The sequence below is a fragment of the Dendrobates tinctorius genome, unplaced genomic scaffold (genome assembly GCF_039654945.1).
Source record: "Dendrobates tinctorius isolate UK_male_01 unplaced genomic scaffold, ASM3965494v1 ptg000257l, whole genome shotgun sequence".
NCBI classification, from domain to species: domain Eukaryota; kingdom Metazoa; phylum Chordata; class Amphibia; order Anura; family Dendrobatidae; genus Dendrobates; species Dendrobates tinctorius.
In genome coordinates this window covers 2,783,502-2,808,511 of record NW_027361924.1, presented here as the reverse complement: position 1 = coordinate 2,808,511, position 25,010 = coordinate 2,783,502, and the positions used below count along the sequence as shown (strand labels likewise).

The following is a 25,010-nucleotide window of genomic DNA, read 5'->3' as shown; positions in this document are numbered from 1 at the left end:
TTCCCTCTGGGATTGGCACTAGATGGAGTCATCATCAGGATCTTCTCCAGATCATGGCACCTACTTGGGTACTGACTAGATGAAGGATCTGATGATTTATGATGCAGACAACGCAAAAAACGTAGCAGGTTATAGACCGATCTATTAAAGGGGGGCGACTCCCCCATAGCAACATGGATCATTGATCGCTGGGGATTTGATCACTGGGACTCCATTATTTCCATCAGTCCCATTTAGACAGTGAGTGGAGCAGTGCTACTCCCTTAGGGACCATAGCCCCATTCAATAGGGGCAATGCCGTGCCGCCATCTCGGGATCGGTGGTCCCAATTGTCTCCCAATGGTATGGTGTGACAATCTTTTTTTAACCCCTCCAAGTAGATGCTAACTACTGAACAACCCCTTCCTAAAATGATTAAAAAAAGCAATAAACTTCCATCCGGGACCGGCATTGCTCCTCTGATGTTGGCGCTGTCACCACTGCAGCCGATCAGCAAGCATTGATCGTCTGCAGCCTTTTAGTATTCCATCACCGCATAATTTGACAGCTGACATCTCCGTAAAAGGCTTTATATTATGTGCTCTGTCATCGTCAGGTTGCTATAAGGATGGAGATCACTCCCGGTCCTCCAGCACAGTGCCACCCTTGTCCACGGGTTGTGTCTGGTATTGCAGCTAAGCCTCATTGAGGTGAATGGCAGGTCTATGACTTCTGTAAATAGCGCCATTTCTTTTTGAGTTGATGCGGCACGCTTGGACCTGTAGTACCTTGAGTTGTTAGCCAAGGTCTGGCCAGCAGAGCTGCCTGTGCCAGGGCCGTGACTTCCTACGTTTTGTGGGCAGTCGCTGATCCTTCGGTGATCATCCAACCATTTCATTGTTCTTGACCGAGTGTTTAGAGTGATGAGGCCTCTCTTAATAATTCGCCTCGGCCCATTCAGATCAGACCCCACTTCTGAGGCTCGGAGGAACCATGAGTCACATGTTGGCGCCGGCATCGTGCCCACCGAGATCACTTCATGAAGCTGCGTCCTTTGATCACAGAGAAACATGTGGAGGGAAAAAATGAAGTCTCGTCCCTCGTATAAGAACGGGCCGGAGAACGCATCAGTATGACGGCAAAACGCTAAATCATCCGACACGAGGAAGCCGCTAATAAGGGGAATGTAAACATGAAAGCTGCCTGACGGCCGCCACGTAGGTGAGGATTATGGTCAGTCCGTTCCCATCTGAGCATCAGAGAAAAGCACGTACCTGGAGGGCAGAGAAGCCGGATATCTCTGAATATCGGAGGGCGAGAGCCCGCCGGAAAAGTCATACTCCCAACGGAGAAGGAGAGGCAATAAACAGTCCCAGAAATAACAGGGTTAATGCACAGAAAGTGAAGGCAAAGTCACGGTGGATAACAATTATCCGTTTTCTGTGACTAATAACGACGCATGGGTTGTATTCTTTTAATGCTTTGAAGGGATTAATAAGTGTTCATGGTGGGCTAGGGAAGTAAAGGGTTTATTTCCAATATCCATATGGGTCTATTATATAGTAGGACACAGTACAATGAAGGGGTAGATGCCGGTATGCCTGGTGGTCTACAGTGATGAAGACGTAGATGCCGGTATCCCTGGTGGTCTACAGTGATGAAGGGGTTGATATCAGTATCCCTGGTGGTCTACAGTGATGAAGATGTAGATGCTGGTATCCCTGGTGGGTCTACAGTGATGAAGGGGTTGATATCAGTATCCCTGGTGGTCTACAGTGATGAAGATGTAGATGCTGGTATCCCTGGTGGTCTACAGTGATGAAGGGGTAGATGCTGGTATCCCTGGTGGTCTACAGTGATGAAGGGGTAGATGCCGGTATCCCTGGTGGTCTACAGTGATGAAGGGGTAGATGCCGGTATCCCTGGTGGTCTACAGTGATGAAGACGTAGATGCTGATATCCCTGGTGGTCTACAGTGATGAAGGGGTTGATATCAGTATCCCTGGTGGTCTACAGTGATGAAGACGTAGATGCCGGTTTCCCTGGTGGTCTACAGTGATGAAGGGGTTGATATCAGTATCCCTGGTGGTCTGCAGTGATGAAGAGGTAGATGCCGGTTTCCCTGTTGGTCTACAGTGATGAAGACATAGATGCCGGTATCCCTGGTGGTCTACAGTGATGAAGACGTAGATGCCGGTATCCCTGGTGGTCTACAGTGATGAAGACGTAGATTCCGGTTTCCCTGGTGGTCTACAGTGATGAAGGGGTTGATATCAGTATCCCTGGTGGTGTACAGTGATGAAGACGTAGATGCCGGTATCCCTGGTGGTCTACAGTGATGAAGACGTAGATGCCGGTATCCCTGGTGGTCTACAGTGATGAAGACGTAGATGCCGGTTTCCCTGGTGGTCTACAGTGATGAAGGGGTTGATATCAGTATCCCTGGTGGTCTACAGTGATGAAGATGTAGATGCTGGTATCCCTGGTGGTCTACAGTGATGAAGACGTAGATGCCGGTATCCCTGGTGGTCTACAGTGATGAAGACGTAGATGCCGGTATCCCTGGTGGTCTACAGTGATGAAGACGTAGATGCCGGTTTCCCTGGTGGTCTACAGTGATGAAGGGGTTGATATCAGTATCCCTGGTGGTCTACAGTGATGAAGACGTAGATGCCGGTATCCCTGGTGGTCTACAGTGATGAAGACGTAGATGCCGGTTTCCCTGGTGGTCTACAGTGATGAAGGGGTTGATATCAGTATCCCTGGTGGTCTACAGTGATGAAGACGTAGATGCCGGTTTCCCTGGTGGTCTACAGTGATGAAGGGGTTGATATCAGTATCCCTGGTGGTCTACAGTGATGAAGAGGTAGATGCCGGTATCCCTGGTTGTCTACAGTGATGAAGACGTAGATGCCGGTTTCCCTGGTGGTCTACAGTGATGAAGGGATAGATGCCGGTATCCCTGGTGGTCTACAGTGATGAAGGGGTTGATATCAGTATACCTGGTGGTCTACAGTGATGTAGACCAAGGATACTGGCATCCACCCCTTCATTACTGTAGACCACCAGTGGTGTCGTACCCCCAGAGATCATACATTTATTCTGTTGGTCGGTGATAAATGTTGGTTGCGGGACCGTCCCTTTAATGCTGGCTTAAGGCAATTCATAAGTTAAGCCTTGTAAACAATCGGCCAGTAGCACCAGTGATGCGAATGTCTGTAGTTGCCGATTAGAAGTCGCAGACCGTCTCCTCCTCCGTTCTCAGCCGTAGATTTTTTCTTCTTTGTGTTCAGTGATGAGAAGCAGAAAAAGAAAATGGCGGCAACATCATCCGATGCCTGAAAAGCTATTGTGAGAGATGGGAGTTCACCGGGAACACCCCACTAGACCCGCCATATACAGGGAACACCCCACTAAACCCGCCATATACAGGGAACACCCCACTAGACCCGCCGTATAGCGGGAACACCCCACTAGATCCGCCGTATAGCGGGAACACCCCACTAGACCCGCCGTATAGCGGGAACACCCCACAAGACCCGCCGTATAGCGGGAACACCCCACTAGACCCGCCGTATAGCGGGAACACCCCACTAGACCCGCCGTATAGCGGGAACACCCCGCTAGACCCGCCGTATAGTGGGAACACCCCGCTAGACCCGCCGTATAGCGGGAACACCCCACTAGACCCGCCGTATAGCGGGAACACCCCACTAGACCCGCCGTATAGCGGGAACACCCCACTAGACCCGCCGTATAGCGGGAACACCCCACAAGACCCGCCGTATAGCGGGAACACCCCACAAGACCCGCCGTATAGCGGGAACACCCCACAAGACCCGCCGTATAGCGGGAACACCCCACAAGACCCGCCGTATAGCGGGAACACCCCACTAGATCCGCCGTATAGCGGGAACACCCCACAAGACCCGCCGTATACCGGGATCACCCCGCAGTACATGGTACTTACTTACAAGAGGGGTCATGTTATCCTAATTTTTTTTTTTTTATCTAGTCACAGCCAATTTTCAATGTCTGGGGACATAGAGGGGCGGGGCATATGTAATGTCCACCCATTGTTGGTCATTCCATTGAAGGTTGTGGTGTTCCTCGGAAGTGGGACTTGTACATTCCTTTCCCCAGCACAGGTGTTGGGGAGCCTGTATCTGTGGAGCATGTAGTAATCCTCTGGCCGCTTCTTCCTCCAGGTTGGTCAGTGAGGTCGGGGAGCTGGCGGAGTCGGTGGAGTTCCTGAAGCAGAAGCTGGAGGAGGCAGAGCAGTCTCTGAGGAACCTGGAGGACACCAGGATGTCTCTGGAGAAGGACATCGCCAACAAGGCCAACACTCTCTTCATTGATCGGGAGAAGTGCATGACCCACCGCACCCGTTACCCCGTGGTCATGAAGCTCTCCGGCTATCAGTAGAGTCAGCGGAGAAGACAGTTTCTGTGAGTTAATAAAGAGTGCGGTATAAGTCTTCACATTTGGCAGCGTCTCTGTCTTACGGTAAATATTCATGGGTGGTTCAAAAAGCCATATAAAAGTCAGCGTCTATGCAGAATGTAGGCGGTCTGAGATCAGCTGTCTCATAGCCGTGTAATAACTGGCCTGTATGGCAGTATTTCAAGGGCACCATATGGCGGTAAATTATCTGTACTGAATGGCAGTATTTGAAAGGTGCCATATATTGTGATGATATGTGCACTGTATGGTAGAATTTTAAGGACAATGAATGGTGGAACATAATCTTGCCTATATGACAGTGTGTTTAAGTGCCCCAAATTGTGTTATAATAGCTGTACTGTATGGCAGTATGTTATGGGCACCATATGGTGATGTTATATCTTCAGTGTATGGCAGTAAGTTATTGGCATCATATGGCAGTATTATATCTGCACTTTATGGCAGTATTTTGGGGGCACCATATGGCGGTATTATATCTGCACTGTATGGCAGTATTTTATGGGCACCATATGGCGGTATTATACTTGCACTGTATGGCAGTATTTTATGGGCACGATATGGCAGCTATAATACCGCCATATGGTGCCCATAAAATACTACCATATAGTGCAGATATAATACCGCCATATGGTGCCCCTAACATACTGCCATACAGTGCATATATAATACCGCCATATGGTGCCCCTAACATACTGCCATACAGTGCAGATATAATACCGCCATATGGTGCCCCTAACATACTGCCATACAGTGCATATATAATACCGCCATATGGTGCCCCTAACATACTGCCATACAGTGCAGATTATATTATATATCTGCACTGTATGGCAGTATGTTAGGGGCACCATATGGCGGTATTATATATGCACTGTATGGCAGTATGTTAGGGGCACCATATGGCGGTATTATATCTGCACTATATGGTAGTATTTTATGGGCACCATATGGCGGTATTATAGCTGCACTGTATGGCAGTATGTTAGGGGCACCATATATCTGCATTATATGGTAGTATTTTATGGGCTCCATATGGCGGTATTATAGCTGCACTGTATGGCAGTATGATGGAGGCACCATATGGCAGTATTATATATGCACTGTATGGCAGTATTTTATGGGCACCATATGGTGGTATTATAGCTGCACTGTATGGCAGTATGTTGGGGGTACCATATGGCGGTATTATATATGCACTGTATGGCAGTATGTTAGGGGCACCATATGACGGTATTATATCTGCACTGTATGGCAGTATGTTAGGGGCACCATATGGCGGTATTATATATGCACTGTATGGCAGTATGTTAGGGACATCATATGGCGGTATTATATCTGCACTGTATGGCAGTATTTTATGGGCACCATATGGCGGTGTTATATCTTCTCTGCATGTTGTGATTCGTGCACTGTAAGGACCCCCACAGATATTGCATACCGTACAGAATACTTTAGGATTGACAGAACAGAAGGTCTCGGGATGATGAGTAAAGCTTGTATCATTGACTTTCTTTCCTCTGGAGAAGATAAGATGAAGGAGAATAATCGTCCGTTCTCCGCATGAGCTCTGATGTCTGTGGATGAAGCTCTGACAACCTCCTAGGTTTGAGAATAAGAGAAGCTGTAGATCCAGTAACGGGAAGGTCACAGTCACTGACACTGGGGTGAAGGCTGCGGTTTGCCCAAAATTTCACATACGGGATGTGGGAAATGTGACTATTTATCGTGTCAGACATCTTTCTGTCAGTAGGGGGCAGACTGCACCATTGCTGGGTGGCCGGGAAGTAAATTAAAAAGGGATTGTACATGTTCAGGAAAGTGGAGGGCTAACATTGTAAAATACCTGTAAGAACAAATACAAGGACCCCCCTCCCTGGGTCCGCCCCCCCCCCCCCCCCCGACAGCTGCTCAAGGATCAGGGTTTTGGCTGAGCGGTGATGTCACGTTGATAGATGACGTCATCGCTGCCGCTAAACACCAATCTCAGCAGATTCCAACTGTTTCCTTTGGTAAAGCTGCCGAGCTCAGTGATTGGCTGCAGCGGTGACGTGAGCTGTCCACGTGACATCACTGCTGCATCCAAAACACTGAAAGTTTAATCCTGTGGGTCCAGGCATGTAAAATTCTAAACTCTGCAGACACTGACACTTGGGGTACAGGATGATGACACTGACACTTGGGGTACAGGATGATGACGCTGACACTTGGGGTACAGGATGATGACGCTGACACTTGGGGTACAGGATGATGACGCTGACACTTGGGGTACAGGATAATGACGCTGACACTTGGGGTACAGGAACATGACACTGACACTTGGGGTACAGGATAATGACACTGACACTTGGGGTACAGGATGATGATACTCGGGGTGCAGAATAATCACACTGACACTTGGGGTGCAGGATGATGACACTGACACTCGGGGTACAGGAAGATGACACTGACACTCAGGGTACAGGATAATGACACTGACACTTGGGGTACAGGATGATGACACTGACACTCGGGGTGCAGGATAATGACGCTGACACTCGGGGTACAGGAAGATGACACTGACACTCGGGGTACAGGAAGATGACACTGACACTCGGGGTACAGGATGATGACGCTGACACTCGGGGTACAGGATGATGACGCTGACACTCGGGGTACAGGATGATGACGCTGACACTTGGGGTACAGGATGATGACGCTGACACTTGGGGTACAGGATGATGACGCTGACACTTGGGGTACAGGATGATGACACTGACACTTGGGGTACAGGATAATGACGCTGACACTTGGGGTACAGGATGATGACGCTGACACTTGGGGTACAGGATAATGACACTCGGGGTGCAGGGTGATGAGATGCCATAGAACAGATGTTTCCAGCAGCTCTCGTTTGTGAAGCTCGTCCGAGTCGCACCAAACCCTGGATATTGTGACTGCTGAGCTGTGCGGTTCCAGAGTCAGCAGCGCTTATACAGTAGATCTGCCGCCTGCCCCGGCTCCACCGCAGCCACTAATCCTGTTACTTGCTTTATATCGGCAGCTCTCATATACGCTGATGACCGAGAACTGAGGATATTTACATTCCTCCTCCTAAGCAGATTGTTATTGTAGGATTTCCAATGGTTCTAGAATCTAGATGATAATTAGGTGTAATGTGCTGAGGATCCGAATATTATATCTACTAACGGGAAAACTTGCTGCATGGTCATCATGGAACTGATCTAAGGAGCTGCATTCCTCAAGAATATGAGGGTGAATCTACATAAAAGTGCAGTCACTGTGTACACACATTACATTACTGATCCTGAGTTACCTCCTGTATTATACCCCAGAGCTGCACTCACTATTCTGCTGGTGCAGTCACTGTGTACATACATTACATTACTGATCCTGCGTTACATCCTGTATTATACCCCAGAGCTGCACTCACTATTCTGCTGGTGCAGTCACTGTGTATATACATTACATTACTGATCCTGAGTTACCTCCTGTATTATACCCCAGAGCTGCACTCACTATTCTGCTGGTGCAGTCACTGTGTACATACATTACATTACTGATCCTGAGTTACATCCTGTATTATACTCCAGAGCTGCACTCACTATTCTGCTGGTGGAGTCACTGTGTACATACATTACATTACTGATCCTGAGTTACATCCTGTATTATACCCCAGAGCTGCACTCACTATTCTGCTGGTGCAGTCACTGTGTATATACATTACATTACTGATCCTGAGTTACCTCCTGTATTATACCCCAGAGCTGCACTCACTATTCTGCTGGTGCAGTCACTGTGTACATACATTACTGATCCTGAGTTACCTCCTGTATTATACCCCAGAGCTGCACTCACTATTCTGCTGGTGCAGTCACTGTGTATATACATTACATTACTGATCCTGAGTTACATCCTGTATTATACTCCAGAGCTGCACTCACTATTCTGCTGGTGCAGTCACTGTGTACATACATTACATTACTGATCCTGAGTTACATCCTGTATTTTACTCCAGAGCTGCACTCACTATTCTGCTGGTGCAGTCACTGTGTACATACATTACATTACTGATCTTGAGTTACATCCTGTATTATACCCCAGAGCTGCACTCACTATTCTGCTGGTGCAGTCACTGTGTACATACATTACATTACTGATCCTGAGTTACATCCTGTATTTTACTCCAGAGCTGCACTCACTGTTCTGCTGGTGCAGTCACTGTGTACATACATTACATTACTGATCCTGATCCTGTATTATACCCCAGAGCTGCACTCACTATTCTGCTGGTGCAGTCACTGTGTACATACAGCTGCATCTCACAAAATTAGAATATCATCAGAAAGTGAATTTATTTCAGTTCTTCAATACAATATATATTCTATAGAGTCATTACACACAGAGTGATCTATGTCACGGGTTTATTCCTGTTAATGTTGATGATTATGGCTTACAGCCAATGAAAACCCAAAAGTCATTATCTCAGTAAATTAGAATGTATAAATGCCCTAAGCAACTTCCGGTTGTAACAACTTCCGTCCAGTTGTAACCGGTGACGTCACCGCACACCTCTTTCCATGTTAACCCTCAACACACCACTCCTCCTCAACACACACACTCCTCTCACCATCTCCACTCACTCTTTCACTCCACATACGACCCCTTCTCTCACTCCGTCTCTCATACTCACGCCGTCATCGCCGCTGATCCACGATCCCCGACATCTTCTTCCGCCGGCGCCATCCTGGATCCAGACGTCCTCCACGCCGGCGACATGTTCTTGCGGCGACGCCATTTTGGATCGGCGAAATCCCGCGATACTCCAGATGGCGTTGCCGCAAGAACATGTCGCTGGCGTGGAGGACATCGGGATCCAAAATGGCGTCGGCGAAATCTCGCGAGATTTCACCGACGCCATTTTGGATCCCGACGTCGTCCACACCTGCGACATGTTCTTCCGGCGACGCCATCTTGAGTATCGCGGGATTTCACGATACTCAAGATGGCGTCACCACAAGAACATGTCGCCGGTGTGGAGGACGTCTGGATCCAGGATGGCGCCGGCGGAAGAAGATGTCGGGGATCGTGGATCAGCGGCGATGACGGCGTGAGTATGAGAGACGGAGTGAGAGAAGGGGTCGTATGTGGAGTGAAAGAGTGAGTGGAGATGGTGAAAGGTGAGAGGAGTGTGTGTTGAGTGTGTGTGTTGAGGGTTAACATGGCAAAAGGTGTGATGCTATCGCATCCTCCCGATGCGATAGCATCGGGCCATAATCTAGTACTTTATAACACCAGCTTGAAAAATGATTGTAAAATCCTAAATGTTGTCCTACTGCAATGTATGATCAGTAAATGCACTCAGTACTTGGTCGGGCTTCTTTTGCATCAGTTACTGCATCAATGCGGCGTGGCATAGAGGCGATCAGCCTGTGGCACTGCTGAGGGGTTATGGAAGCCCAGGTTGCTTTGATAGCAGCCTTCAGCTCGTCTGCATTGTGGGGTCTGGTGTCTCTCAACTTCCTCCTGACAATACTCCATAGATTCTCTATGGGGTTAAAGTCAGACGAGTTTGCTGCCAATCAAGCCCAGTGATACTGTTGTTTGTAAACCAGGTATTGGTACTTTTGGCAGTGTGGACAGGGGCCAAGTCCTGCTGGAGAATGACATTTCCATCTCCATAAAGCTTGTCGGCAGAGGGAGCATCAAGAGCTCTAACATGTCCTGGTAGACGGCTGCGCTGACTTTGGTCTTGATAAAACACAGTGGACCTACACCAGCAGATGACACGGCTCCCCAACCATCACTGATGGTGGAAACTTCACACTAGAGCTTGGAAATCGCGGTCCCAGAGTCTGGAGGAAGAGTGGAGAGGCCACAATCCAAGCTGCTGGAGGCCTAGTGTGAAGTCTCCACAATCAGTGATGGTTTGGGAAGCCATGTCATCTGCTGGTGTAGGTCCAAAGTCAGCAAATGTCGGTATTATAGGAGCGGCGGTATTATGGGCGCGGCGCTAATATGTGAGCTGCGGTATTATGGGAGCAGTGATGTTATGTGAGCGGCGGTATTATGTGAGTGGCGATAATATGGGCACGGTGGTATTATGGGAGCAGCGATGTTGTGAGCGGCGGTATTATGTGAGTGCCGGTCTAATGGGAGCAGCGATGTTATGTGAGCGGCGGTATTATGTGAGTGGCGATATTATGGGCACAGTGGTATTATGGGAGCAGCGATATTATGTGAGCGGCGATATTATGTGAGTGGCGATATTATGGGCATGGTGGTATTATGGGAGCAGCGATATTATGTGAGTGGTGATATTATGGGCACAGTGGTATTATGTAAGTGCCGGTATTATGGGAGCAGCGATGTTATGTGAGCGGCGGTATTATGTGAGTGCCGGTCTAATGGGAGCAGCGATGTTATGTGAGCGGCGGTATTATGTGAGTGGCGATATTATGGGCACAGTGGTATTATGTGAGCGGCGATATTATGTGAGTGGCGATATTATGGGCATGGTGGTATTATGGGAGTGGCGATATTATGTGAGTGGTGATATTATGGGCACAGTGGTATTATGTGAGCTGCGGTATTATGGGAGCAGTGATGTTATGTGAGCGGCGGTATTATGGGGGTGATGGTATTATGTGAGCTGCGGTATTATGGGAGCAGCGATGTTATGTGAGCGGCGATATTATGTGAGTGGCGATATTATGGGCACAGTGGTATTATGGGAGCAGCGATGTTATGTGAGCGGCGATATTATGTGAGTGGCGATATTATGGGCACGGTGGTATTATGGGAGCGGCGATATGTGAGTGGCGATATTATGGGCACAGTGGTATTATGGGAGCGGCGATATTATGTGAGTGGCGATATTATGGGCACAGTGGTATTATGGGAGCAGCGATGTTATGTGAGCGGCGATATTATGTGAGTGGCGATATTATGGGCACGGTGGTATTATGGGAGCGGCGATATTATGTGAGTGGCGATATTATGGGCACGGTGGTATTATGGGAGCGGCGATATTATGTGAGTGGCGATATTATGGGCACAGTGGTATTATGTGAGCTGCGGTATTATGGGAGCAGTGATGTTACGTGAGCGGCGGTATTATGGGGGTGATGGTATTATGTGAGCTGCGGTATTATGGGAGCAGCGATGTTATGTGAGCGGCGGTATTATGGGGGTGATGGTATTAGGTGAGCGGCGGTATTATGAGAGTGCCGGTATTAGGTGAGCGGCGGTATTAGGTGAGCGGCGGTATTAGGTGAGCGGCGGTATTAGGTGAGCGGCGGTATTATGAGAGTGCCGGTATTATGTGAGCGGCGGTAACATTCACCATGGGGAATACATTTCTGGGACATTATTCACTCTGACAAAGCGCTGATGAAAATTTAGCACCTGTGTGTGTCTGCACAGTAGATAAGGGGTTAATAAAATGATTAATTGTGAAAGGCCACCATTAGTTAGCAGCGTTGGGCCTGAGGCTGCGCCCGGATCTGTCATTTACGTTCACAGTGACGATTACCGTAGTTTAGCAGGAATCAGACTCTGGAGACTAGTGATGAGTGAGCGGCAGGGATGAGGTGTTGTCTGAGCATGCTCGGGTGCTACCCAGTGACTTCGGCGTGCTGAAATAATATGTTTCGGTATACAGCTGCTCCCGGCTCAGTATACAGCTCCCCTGCCATTCCATGGTCTCTGAGGACCTCGACCTGATAACGTCCTGGATTCTGGTCCATCGATGCCGACAATAAATTCCTCCTTTTCCGTCGCCCCAAAAACAATATAGAAAATAACAAAATCGTCAGAACTTTCTGGAATTGATGAGACTGAGATCAGAAGCGTGAATGTCTGTAACCGGCCGTGATCCGGCCTCGGCCTGTAGGGAACAGCACGGATTGTCTCGTTTATTAGATAGAAGCAGCGACGGATCGTCCCCTTTCACTGACGGTGTGATAATGGAGGGTTGGGAACAAGGATGGCCGAAGCCGCGGAGACTACTGGCCTCATATCGAGGAAGCCATCCCAGTGATTACACAGCACACGAGTGATGACCGGGCCGAGCGTCGAGACTGATGTATTACTAGAAACTATCCGAATCACCCAGGGCCCAATGGCTGCCGCGTCCCACTGGGGGCAATTTACTAATAGGGAACAGTCAGTCAACTGAGCGAGGCAATAATCTGTCTGCAAGGGCGTCTGGGAGTCGGCGCCAGATATATAGGAAAGCCAAAATCCCAGTCACTCCTAATATTCCCATCACTGCAGCACTAAACCTGCAAAAAAAGACCCTTCTCTCTGTACAAGAAAAGCACAGTGAGGGTCATGGATGGGAGCCCCCCATTGCCTAAGCTTGGGGAGAAACCATCCTCCTGGGCTGACACCCCAGGAGACCAGGGAGCTTAGTGCAGATCTGCTCTCCTCCCTGAGAAGTCACTGGGTGCTGGGTGACTCCATTAAGGTACTCTACCTTCGCCATGGTGTTTATGTTTTGGGGGTGCCATTTCTCTTTTCGATAGCTGCCAGATACATTTTATGCCAGTCTCTGGGAAGAAAAACAAAAAAATTTGTATTTTTTTCCTAGTTTATTGGCTCACTATTCACATCAAGGTGACACCAAAGGGCTTCTCCTTTTCTCCTTGAAGAAGAGGCGATCATTTACAGGATATTTAAATGCGGTGGAGAGTAGCAAGATCAATCCTTGCACCTGGATGAACGATGTTAGCATTCTTCAAGGGGTTGTCCAACTTTGGAAACAATTTTTTGTTTTACCTAAATTGATATATTTTTCACAAAAAATCATTTTTGCATTCGGGTTTCAATACAAATTTTGCACAGTTTTCCTTCTACAACCACAGTGTTGCTGGCTGCAGATTGAGTTAACCGTGAATCAGTCAGTGAGCAAGTTCCAAAAGTTTGGAACTCTTTTATCTGTTCTTCTTTTTTTAGCTCCTTTCTGATCATTATTATCATCATTATTCATGCCAAAAGGACCACATGAAATATATATCTACCGGGAAATAAAGTGCCAATAAAAGCCAAAGGGTGCAATTATTTTTATTGAAACCCAAATGCAAAAATAATTTTAAGCCCTGAAGACATTCATTTAAGTGAAAAATAATGTACTCTGAGATGAACAACCGCTTTAAGGTAGATTGAGAGAAAATACTTCTGTAAGGAGATCCACTTTGGAAAGGAAAGAGGCCATAGGATAGAAGTCCCTTTGAAGGTATAGAAGGCCATCAGAGCACCTCCACAGCCCTAAAAGGGTTAAGCCCTCCATTATGGTGATGGATGAACGCGGGCTTCACATAGGGTAATCAGCCCCCCGGAGAGAAGCAATGGCGCTGTTTATGTATTTTATGCATTGTGTGCTTTCTGGATAATGATATTTCTAGGACGATGTAGAATGCAACGTATCCTGGCTCAATAGCAATTCATCCCCCTCTAATTACCAGGGAGGTAGATGGGGCGAGGGACGGATCGTAAAGTCGCCATCAAGGCCCATCTTCTGTTCTTAGATAAGCATAGACGGGCGAACCCGAATAGTAAAGTTTGGCATCCGTACGGAACGCCTGCTGTTCGGGCACGGACACCAAAAACGGACTTCACCAAGAAGTCCGTGTTACTGTTCAGGTTTGGCCCCCCGAACACTGGGTGTTTGTCGCGCTGTCATGTGTATGACAGCGCGGCAAACACTGCTTCTTATTGGCGGTAAAATCATTACCTACCACCTTTTAGACATCTGGTGTTCCCACGCTGTAATTGGAAGTAAAAAGTTTATCTTCAGTCACTGGGGTCGGCTTATGGGACTACTGCTCCCATCAGCCTACCCCTGCTGCCACTAATAACAGAGAGAGCAGGCGGCGTCTTATGGGCGTATTAGTCAGCCGGCCGCCTGCGCGCTAAATAAATAATAAAAAACGGCATTGGTTTCCCTGTATTTTTGATAACCAGCCAGGCAAAACTGACAGCTGGGGGCTGCAACCCTCATCTGTCAGCTTCAGCAATGCTGGTTATCAAACATAGAGGGAACCCCATGCTGTTTTTTAAATTATTTAAATACATAATTTAAAAAATTGGAGGCCCCCATCTTTGATAACCAGCCTTGCTAAAGCTGACAGCTGGGGGCTGGTATTCTCAGGCTGGTAAAGGACCATATATATTGGCCCCCCTCAGCTGAAAAATAGCAGCCCGCAAAAACCCAGAAAAGGTGCATTTATTACATACACCAATTCTGACGCTTTGCCCAGCTCTTCCCACTTGCCCTGTAGCGGTGGCAAGTGGGGTTCGTATTTGTGGGGTTGATGTCACCTTTGTATTGTCCGGTGACATCAAGCCCACAGATTGTTGTTGAAAGGCTGTGTGGCACTCTTATAGGGTACCACCCCATAAACAGGTAAAAGAATTTGGCACTCCAATGTTCAATGATGAGATAATATGTTTTTTGCACATAGAAAAAAAAGTAGGAAGGATCCACTAAAACAGTTTGACGTTTTGGCCTAAAATTGCTCTGGCCCTTTTTTTTTTTTAGCTCAGGCTATACAAGCAAAATGAGAACTTTTGACAAATAGACTATTCCGAAACAAGCCGCCCCTGAGCTGAAGCTTTGACTGGCCACATACAGGGGTCCTAGAAGGGCTTCTAGACAGGGTTCATCTTCATGGAACATCCCCTTCGCAGATCTTGGGGCTCTGGGCTTCTGCACCCATACTATAACCTGGCCCTAGGAGACATAGCATAGCCAAATATTTTTGTGCCTGATTTGTGAAGAATTATTCCTCTTTGGTGTCTGAGCTGCAGCAGGCTGAGCAGAATGTAGATTTCACACTCTAGGTTCCTCGTTTTCATTTTACACATTGTTGTTGTACGTTTCTCTTCCCATCTAGTTGTATTTCCCCTCGGATGGTAATTATTGAGCCGTAATTGGTTTGCCAAACAAATCAGAACAGAGGATGGTGTGTGGCGGGAAGCGCGGAGTCACACTGGGAAGACTGACACATTGGGAATTTTTCATTATCAGACGTTGTCCTTGTCTCCACGGTGGGAGGAGACATTGTGGTGTGGAGTTGTGGGGCTTTCATCCTGCGCCTGATAAGTGGGTCTCCACCATTCAGACACGCGAGCGGAGATTGAACGCTTCTGTCACCCGCACTCTGGGGATAAAGTAATAAATACTGCAAGAAAAAAACAAAGTCACAGCCGCCCATTTCTCATACTCGTATCCTGCCCCCAACTTCTCCATGATACAGAAGATACAATCCACGAGAAGAAGGAAATCCAGCATCGCGGATAATAATTCCCTAGAGGGGCTGTAATGGGGGCACACGCCATATGTGCACTGACTTCTCACATTCGTAGGATTATTGTTATAGAATGAAGTGTCTCCCCATAGACCAAACTAATATCTGTCTATATCCTGTATATAATATCTACTGTATCTATCCTACCTATCGTATCTAGTCATCTGTCTTATCTATTATTTATCTATCATCTGTTATCTATCTATTATATTATCTATCCTTCCAGTCATCCATGGTATCTATCCATCTATATCGTACCTACAACCCAAACTCTGACGTCTGTGTATAATGTAAAATACACGCCCCCCTGAGGAAGACAATATGAAACGTGCGTCGGGGTGTAGGGAAGCACCGCAAGACCCTGCAGCAACAAGTTAGCTCTTTGCTTGGACCCTCACTGGAATAGGTAAACTAACTCTCCATTCTTGTCAATGAGTATGACATTTGTAGGTAGCACTTAAATATAAGGCCCTTTTTTGGCTTATACTATGAACTCACATATTGAGGTTTATTGAGGCACTTGTACCCCTTTTTCATAGCGATGTTTTTTACAAAAGAGAGACTATGTGAGCACACCAACATAAGTTTGGGCTTTTTTCTTACTTAATATACAAGAATATTGATGGGTGAATGGGAATCTTTTTAACATGATCCCCCTTTTTTTGACACTTATGCTGAAAACAAAATAAATGCGGCCTCTTTCTGTCCGTTCTTCCCTCACACAAGAGGTGTCTTGTTAATACTATTTCCTAATTGAGTTCATAAATTATAAATTGCTTTAATTAAATTTGTTAATAAAATAATGGTTCAGCGTCCATGTGCAGTCTTTTTGCTGTAGGGTTAAAGATGAGCAATCACGGTGCGTCCTCACTGTTTCCAGGAACCATAAATATCAGCCGGAGATATTAATTCGTCCCCAGAGTTCCGCGGATCTCGTTTTACTTTCCTTGCAAATAGTGCATTAGATTAGGATCTGCGGCGGGAGCTGACGAGCGGCTGAGTCATCAAAACTGATCGCAAGATTCATCAAAACTGCAGGGGTGCATGGCGTCCGAGTGAGGGGTATGACAAAAGCACTAATTACCCAGAAGCCTCCGCGCCGGGCCAAGTAACTGGTAAACTATGTGCAGTGGAGTCAGTGATGTGTCCATTGTATGGTGCGAGGAGGAGGCATTGGGTAATTTATGGATTTGTGGTTGGATCTACGACCACAGAGGAAGCAGCAAAGGCTCTTATCCTGAAAGCCGGATCCTTCACCATTCACGGAGATGGTCCCATCCTCAGCACCTCCTCGCACAACTATTTTATTATTTTACCTTAAATTTAACCATAACAAAATCTCAACCTTAACCCTAGCTCTAACCTAAACCCTAGCTCTAACCCTAGCTCTAACCTTAACCCTAGCTCTAACCTTAACCCCAGCTCTAACCCTAGCTCTAACCTTAACCCCAGCTCTAACCTTAACCGCAGCTCTAACCATAACCCTAGCTCTAACCCCAGCTCTAACCTTAACCCTAGCTCTAACCCCAGCTCTAACCTTAACCCCAGCTCTAACCTTAACCCCAGCTCTAACCTTAACCCCAGCTCTAACCTTAACCCTAGCTCTAACCGCAGTTCTAACCTTAACCGCAGCTCTAACCATAACCCTAGCTCTAACATTAACCGTAGCTCTAAACTTAACCGTAGCTCTAAACTTATCCGTAGCTCTAACCTTAACCCTAGCACGAACCTTATCCCTAGCTCTTAGCCTAACCCTAGCTCTAACCTTAAGCCTAGCTCTAACCTTAGTTAATGCTTGGGACTACCCCATAGTGGGAGGCGCTTATTGTTAGGGCAAGTGACTACTTCCTGTAGTTAGTTACATAGGGTTTGAAGAGTGCAGGGATAGCGTTATCCTGAGGACAAGTGACTGACTTGTCATATTGGCCTACTGGTGAACAGTCTGTGAATAGGACACCGAGTCATGAAACTCCAGAACTTGCAATGCCCAAAGTAACGTGCCCAAATAGAACTGAGTTTTAAGGGACTAGTGGGGGTCATAAGCAGTAAATCCAGTAGAGAAAGAAATAGGGCGAGGAACCATTAAGCGAGTAGAGAGACTCCATGGTCAGGACTGTGGCGTGGAAGCTTGGTTGTGGTGTAGTAGAAAGAAACCGTGACCTTCACCAACCTTAGAGTAAACTACAGGGGAAGGAGGAAGGATTGTGTGTGAAAGAGAATGCTGTATGCTTTAGACGAAACAAGCATAAGACTTTGTACCCGCTATCACTTATACAAAACCAATGTAAAATTATCGTTCAGTAAAGACAATGTTGGAAGGATGGTCTCCTTATTGAACTGTGGAACCTACGGTCCTGGCCGGCCCACACTACCGGCTACCCGCAGCCTGCATGGGCGTAAGGTCCTCACAGTACAAGCGCACACTCCACCAGGATCCACACGTCCATGTAGTGTTCCGGGGCATAAAGGCAGTCTAGTGCCTCACCCGCGGCTATCACCAAGCTACACTTGATGCTTCGGCAGAATCGAGTGGCGACCGTTGAGTGGTGTAAGTTGGTGCCAAGCAAGGACTGCAAGATGGCGGTAAGTGGCCCAAAACAGACTGACCCGCCCATTGTAGTTGTGACAGAGGCAAAATGGTGCAAGTGGAATCTAGCCCTTCATCAGGTATGCTTACAGAGGGGAATGCCACAACCAATAGTTCCGGCCCACAGCTGGGAGTGACCGTCGTCACAGAGTAAAGTGGAAGGAGAAAACCCGCCCAGCACACTATTTAGTGGGCAGTAATACACAATTTGTGCAGTAATATAATGTAAACTATTGTGGCATAATTATGCAAAATTCACTTGTAGCAGCCAACAGTATCTTATAATGTCTTCTTTGTTTTTGTGGTGTCCTACCATGGGCTGTCTCCTTGACGTTTCTCATGGCTGAATACACCAGTGAAGAACCTTTGTTGTAGGATCTTGGCGGTTAGTCGTTCACACTTCCAGAGCCAGGACAGTCCTGCTTCCCGAGGATTCATTCAGCCAGAGGTGGCATGTTCTAGTGAACACAGAAATAAAGCTTCCCCGTCTCCGTACTCATTCTGGTGGATTTTGTGCTCTTCTAGGAGGTATCGGAGCTCACCGGCCGCTCCACATCAGCACTGTGAGGCTTCGCCACAAGGATACGACCAAAAATAGTTGCTAGATTTTTGTAATTCGATGAAAAGGCAAAATATTTCACTTTTTCAGCAAGTGTATTGGCGTTGAGTGCCTATATTTTGCAAACCCTTAAGATCTCGATACTCAAGGTCTATATCTGATAGATCGAGATCACTGCCAATGGTATTAAACACAACCTTTATATCGGCATCCTTGGACGGATCGCAAAATGGCTTCACAATATCATTCATCTTTTCATCTAGATCGAAACGGTCGCTTTAGAAAGTTGTGTGGCCCTCCTTCACCTCCATGAATATGGTGGTTAAGTCCCTCATCAGTAACAGAGATTGTTTCCCTTTCTTGTTTTTGGTCGTGATGATTCGGAGCCACAACCAGATCTGGGAGTCAAATCAACACTCTTCAGTTGTCTCAAACCACATGGGACTACAGTAATGCTTTCTGCGAGTGTCAATGTCCAACCTCCCAAGGTGGGATCCTCAAGCAAAGATATTTTTTACTTCATAGATTGTCAATCTAGCCATGTGAACAATATTGGTAAGAGGTGGAAAAGGCAACGCTATTCCAAGGAAGTAAGTGAGCGAGAAAACAGCTTTAGAGCAAGGATCGTGGAGTCATGGGAAGCGTTTGAGGATATGTTGGAAGACACGGAATGATTAGAGCAGGTTGGCTCATTGGCAAATAGAGTTGAGGCCTGCGGTCCTGCATCGAGCAGTTACACTGGGCAACCAAGGCTCGAAGGAAGGATACAGCCTTAACCTCGTGATGACTTGGCTGGATGGAAGAGATGGGCCAAAGATGTGGTGGGTCTAGTAATCGTGAAGTACCGAGGACTGACTTCCCAGGGAAAGGTCATCAGCTATGACAAGCTGTGTTGATAAGGGTTCATAGAGGAATTTGGGACCCGCCACAATATTCTTTTCAACCAGAGGACAGTCGAGACTGAGCATCTTCCCCAAAGGCTGCAGGAACTTAACAGCCAGTACAAAGGTTGTCTTCCTAAAAATGAAGGGACAATATCGGTGGTATGCTGTTAAGGCAGAGAGCAAGATAAGCCCTTCTTGCAGAACAAGAAGGCCTGGGAGATGGTCATAGAGGTGACCCGAATCTGGGCTATCTCCTCCAAAGTATCAGAAAGTCCCCGGGGACCCATTCTTCCCGCACGAGAACCGGTAGTGGTTCTGGTGATGGAGGGGGCGGTGGCTCACTTCTATATGACAGGATCTCTGACACTGTCCGAGACCAGTCTACCTGCAGCGCAGATGCCTGGGAACCAACCTCTGAGGATTAGGTGGAGGCAGTTCCCAAGTTCCCCTGAGGAAGAGGAAAACACAATCACGTGAGAGAAAAGAGAAGTCAGAAAATCGAGCAGGTCTAGTTGTGCTGGTTGCACGCAAGTACGTTGACACAGTGCTCGAGCGGGTTGAGGACCCACATAATTCAGGACTGTTATTGGTGTTATGTGATTTATGTGCATTGTATCGCCTAGGTGTCCGTATGGTTGTGGACGACCATCATTAAAGAGAGGAGGAATGTAAAGGTGGTAGACTTTACTGCAGTGTTTTTACCCCTGAAGATACCAATGGTGTCATGTGAATTGTGCTGTAATGTGCAGTATGTAGTGTGAAAATGTAAGGAATAGAGTATAAGATAGGATAGTTAATGCTTGTGACTAACTTGTAGTGGGAAGGGCTTAATGTTACAGAAAGTGACTGCTTCCACAACCTCTATATACGGCACCACACGGGACACAACCTCTATATACTACACCACATGGGACACATCCTCTATACTACACCACACGGGACACATCCTCTATATATTACACCACACAAGACACGTCCTCTATATACTACACCACACGGGACACACCCTCTATATACTACACCACACGGGACACACCCTGTATATACAACACCACACGGGACACACCCTGTATATACTACACCACACGGGACACATCCTCTATATACTATACCACACGACACAACCTCTATACTACACCACACGGGACACAATCTCTATATACTACACCACACTGGACATATCCTCTATATACTACACCACACGGAACACATCCTCTATATACTACACCACACTGGACACAACCTCTATATACTACACCACACGGGACACAATCTATATACTACACCACACTGGGCACATCCTCTATATACTACACCACACTGGGCACATCCTCTATATACTACACCACACTGGACACATCCTCTATATACTACACCACACTGGACACATCCTCTATATACTACACCACACTGGGCACAACCTCTATATACTACACCACACTGGGCACAACCTCTATATACTACACCGCACGGGACACATCCTCTATATACTACACCGCACGGGACACCTCCTCTATATACTACACCATACATCCTCTATATACTACACCGCACGGGACACATCCTCTATATACTACACCATACATCCTCTATATACTACACCGCACGGGACACATCCTCTATATACTACACCATACATCCTCTATATACTACACCGCACGGGACACAATCTCTATATACTACACCACACGGGACACAATATATACTACACCACACGGGACACATCCTCTATATACTACACCATACATCCTCTATATACTACACCGCACGGGACACAATCTCTATATTCTACACCACACGGGACACGTCCTCTATATACTACACCACACGGGACACCTCCTCTATATACTACACCGCACGGGACACACCCTCTATATACTACACCACACTGGACATATCCTCTATATACTACACCACACAGGACACATCCTCTATATACTACACCACACTGGACATATCCTCTATATACTACACCACACAGGACACATCCTCTATATACTACACCACACAGGACACATCCTCTATATACTACACCACACTGGACATATCCTCTATGTACTACACCACACTGGACACAACCTCTATATACTACACCACACGGGACACAATCTATATACTACACCACACTGGACATATCCTCTATATACTACACCACACTGGGCACATCCTCTATATACTACACCACACTGGGCACATCCTCTATATACTACACCACACTGGGCACATCCTCTATATACTACACCGCACTGGACACATCCTCTATATACTACACCGCACGGGACACCTCCTCTATATACTACACCGCACGGGACACACCCTCTATATACTACACCACACGGGACACATCCTCTATATACTACACCACACTGGACACATCCTCTATATACTACACCACACTGGACATATCCTCTATATACTACACCACACAGGACACATCCTCTATATACTACACCACACATTACACATCCTCTATATACTACACCACACTGGACATATCCTCTATATACTACACCACACTGGACACCTCCTCTATATACTACACCGCACGGGACACCTCCTCTATATACTACACCGCACGGGACACATCCTCTATATACTACACCGCACGGGACACATCCTCTATATACTACACCGCACGGGACACATCCTCTATATACTACACCACACTGGACACATCCTCTATATACTACACCACACTGGACATATCCTCTATATACTACACCACACAGGACACATCCTCTATATACTACACCACACATTACACATCCTCTATATACTACACCACACTGGGCACATCCTCTATATACTACACCGCACGGGACACATCCTCTATATACTACACCGCACGGGACACATCCTCTATATACTACACCGCACGGGACACATCCTCTATATACTACACCATACATCCTCTATATACTACACCGCACGGGACACATCCTCTATATACTACACCATACATCCTCTATATACTACACCGCACGGGACACAATCTCTATATACTACACCACACGGGACACAATATATACTACACCACACGGGACACATCCTCTATATACTACACCATACATCCTCTATATACTACACCGCATGGGACACAATCTCTATATTCTACACCACACGGGACACGTCCTCTATATGCTACACCACACGGGACACGTCCTCTATATGCTACACCACACAGGACACATCCTCTATATACTACACCACACGGGACACACACTCTATATACTACACCGCACGGGACACAATCTCTATATACTACACCACACGGGACACATCCTCTATATACTACACCATACATCCTCTATATACTACACCACACGGGACACGTCCTCTATATGCTACACCACACGGGACACGTCCTCTATATGCTACACCACACGGGACACATCCTCTATATACTACACCACACGGGACACCTCCTCTATATACTACACCATACATCCTCTATATACTACACCGCACGGGACACATCCTCTATATACTACACCATACATCCTCTATATACTACACCGCACGGGACACAATCTCTATATACTACACCACACGGGACACGTCCTCTATATGCTACACCACACAGGACACATCCTCTATATACTACACCACACGGGACACACCCTCTATATACTACACCACACGGGACAGCTGACAGATACTATACAGATCAGCAACACTTAACTTATTTATTAACTTTTTTTATTAACTTTTGTATAAAGGTCCTTAAGTCCCTGTACCGAGATCTCTTTTGCATACATGGTGGAGCGGGCGGTGACTTCAGAGTTTCTATAAATCTTTCCTCCTCATCTGCTTCCTGCAGGGATTAAAAGTATAAATTAGGAGAATACGTTGCTGGGTTTCAGGCATCGTTATTTTTTCTTCGCCTCTCGGGACATTTTGTGGGCATCACATGTTGAATTCTAACCTGAAAAATAGATTTTTCCTTTCTCCTCCTGTTAGGTGATGTGCAGCGGTGCCGTGATCCAGCTGTTTCTGCCTCGGGGCCTGCAGGTTTAATTGGTGACTCTCCAGTGTGTGCAAAAGAAAAGTACACAACCATCTGAAGATCGAGTGCAGAAGACATTTCTGATTTACTCACCAGCCATGGGGGAAGTTCGGAGTTTGTTATATTTCTGTTGTCATGGATTCTCCAAGAGTCTCATGACATAGGGAAGATTTATTTTAATCGGGGTCTTAAAACGACCAATCCAGGGTGGTTCAATGGTGGACAACTCCTTTAAGGGTTCATCTAAGATGATTATAGCAATCTACAGTATATATAAGAGGTGAAGAACAACACACAAGGAGCTGACCAAGGAACTTGGTGACCTCATTTTGGACTACTACTAAAGCAGTGCCAGCTGAGCATATTGCCAGAATTATGAGTCTTTGGTTCTGACGAGAAACATCTGGAGAAGAGACAATGTGGTATGGGTTGTGAGATATTTCAACCTTGGAAAAGGCTACAGCGACGTATGGGAGGGCTGAGTTGAGTTTTGGAGGGGATAGGCTCTATCGTGTGGCCTGGAAAGTTCGATTTTGTAATGGGGTGGTGCGAACCATCAAGAATAACCGGAAGTGTAATTGTAGAATTTATGGCCAACTAGATTGTACTGCAACCAACAAGCCTGCTATGCCTCATGTGGACTGGAACCACCAAGCATTTTATGCCACTGTCATGTGAAGAATGAACAATAAAATCTGGGACTTAATCAGTGTTTCAATGGGGAACCTTTAATGAACGTCTTATACTTCTCCATAACAGTAAAAACCACCTCCACATCAAGAACAGTTCCTTTATTGCAACAGGGTCACCATGATAATAACACACATATATACATAAGTAACGAGGGATGCATTCATAAATAATCCATCAAACATCTTGAGAATGTCTGAAAAGCATCCGGTTGGGAAAGACTTGATAATCGAGAACATCCAAACCTTCAAAGCCAGAATCTCCAATAATTGCAGGACATTCGAAAAGATGAGATTGGATGACGTCCAAAAGTAGGATGCAAAACATGCAAAACACATCCACAGCTTCCATATACAGTGGGGCAAAAAAGTATTTAGTCAGTCAGCAATAGTGCAAGTTCCACCACTTAAAAAGATGAGAGGCGTCTGTAATTTACATCATAGGTAGACCTCAACTATGGGAGACAAACTGAGAAAAAAAAATCCAGAAAATCACATTGTCTGTTTTTTTTCCATTTTATTTGCATATTATG

General features: G+C 46.6%; 1 protein-coding gene across 4 annotated transcripts in view; it reads left to right on the top strand.

Annotated features, from left to right (window-relative positions):
• TEKT4 (tektin 4) overlaps positions 1 to 24,494 on the top strand; it is a 72,996-nt gene extending 48,502 nt beyond the window's left edge. The window contains exons 6-8 of one of the 4 annotated variants that reach the window (XR_012226518.1): positions 4,188 to 4,427; positions 15,979 to 16,158; positions 23,743 to 24,494. Coding sequence is in view for 3 of the 4 variants with exons in the window: in XM_073558448.1 (XP_073414549.1) it covers positions 4,188 to 4,404 (217 nt within the window). In the remaining variant the exon portion in view is untranslated. Of the gene's footprint in view, positions 1 to 4,187; positions 4,461 to 15,978; positions 16,568 to 23,742 lie in introns of those variants that run through there. The other 3 variants (XM_073558448.1, XM_073558449.1, XM_073558447.1) reach the window with 3 other exon arrangements.
• The last annotated feature ends 516 nt before the right edge of the window (positions 24,495 to 25,010 follow it).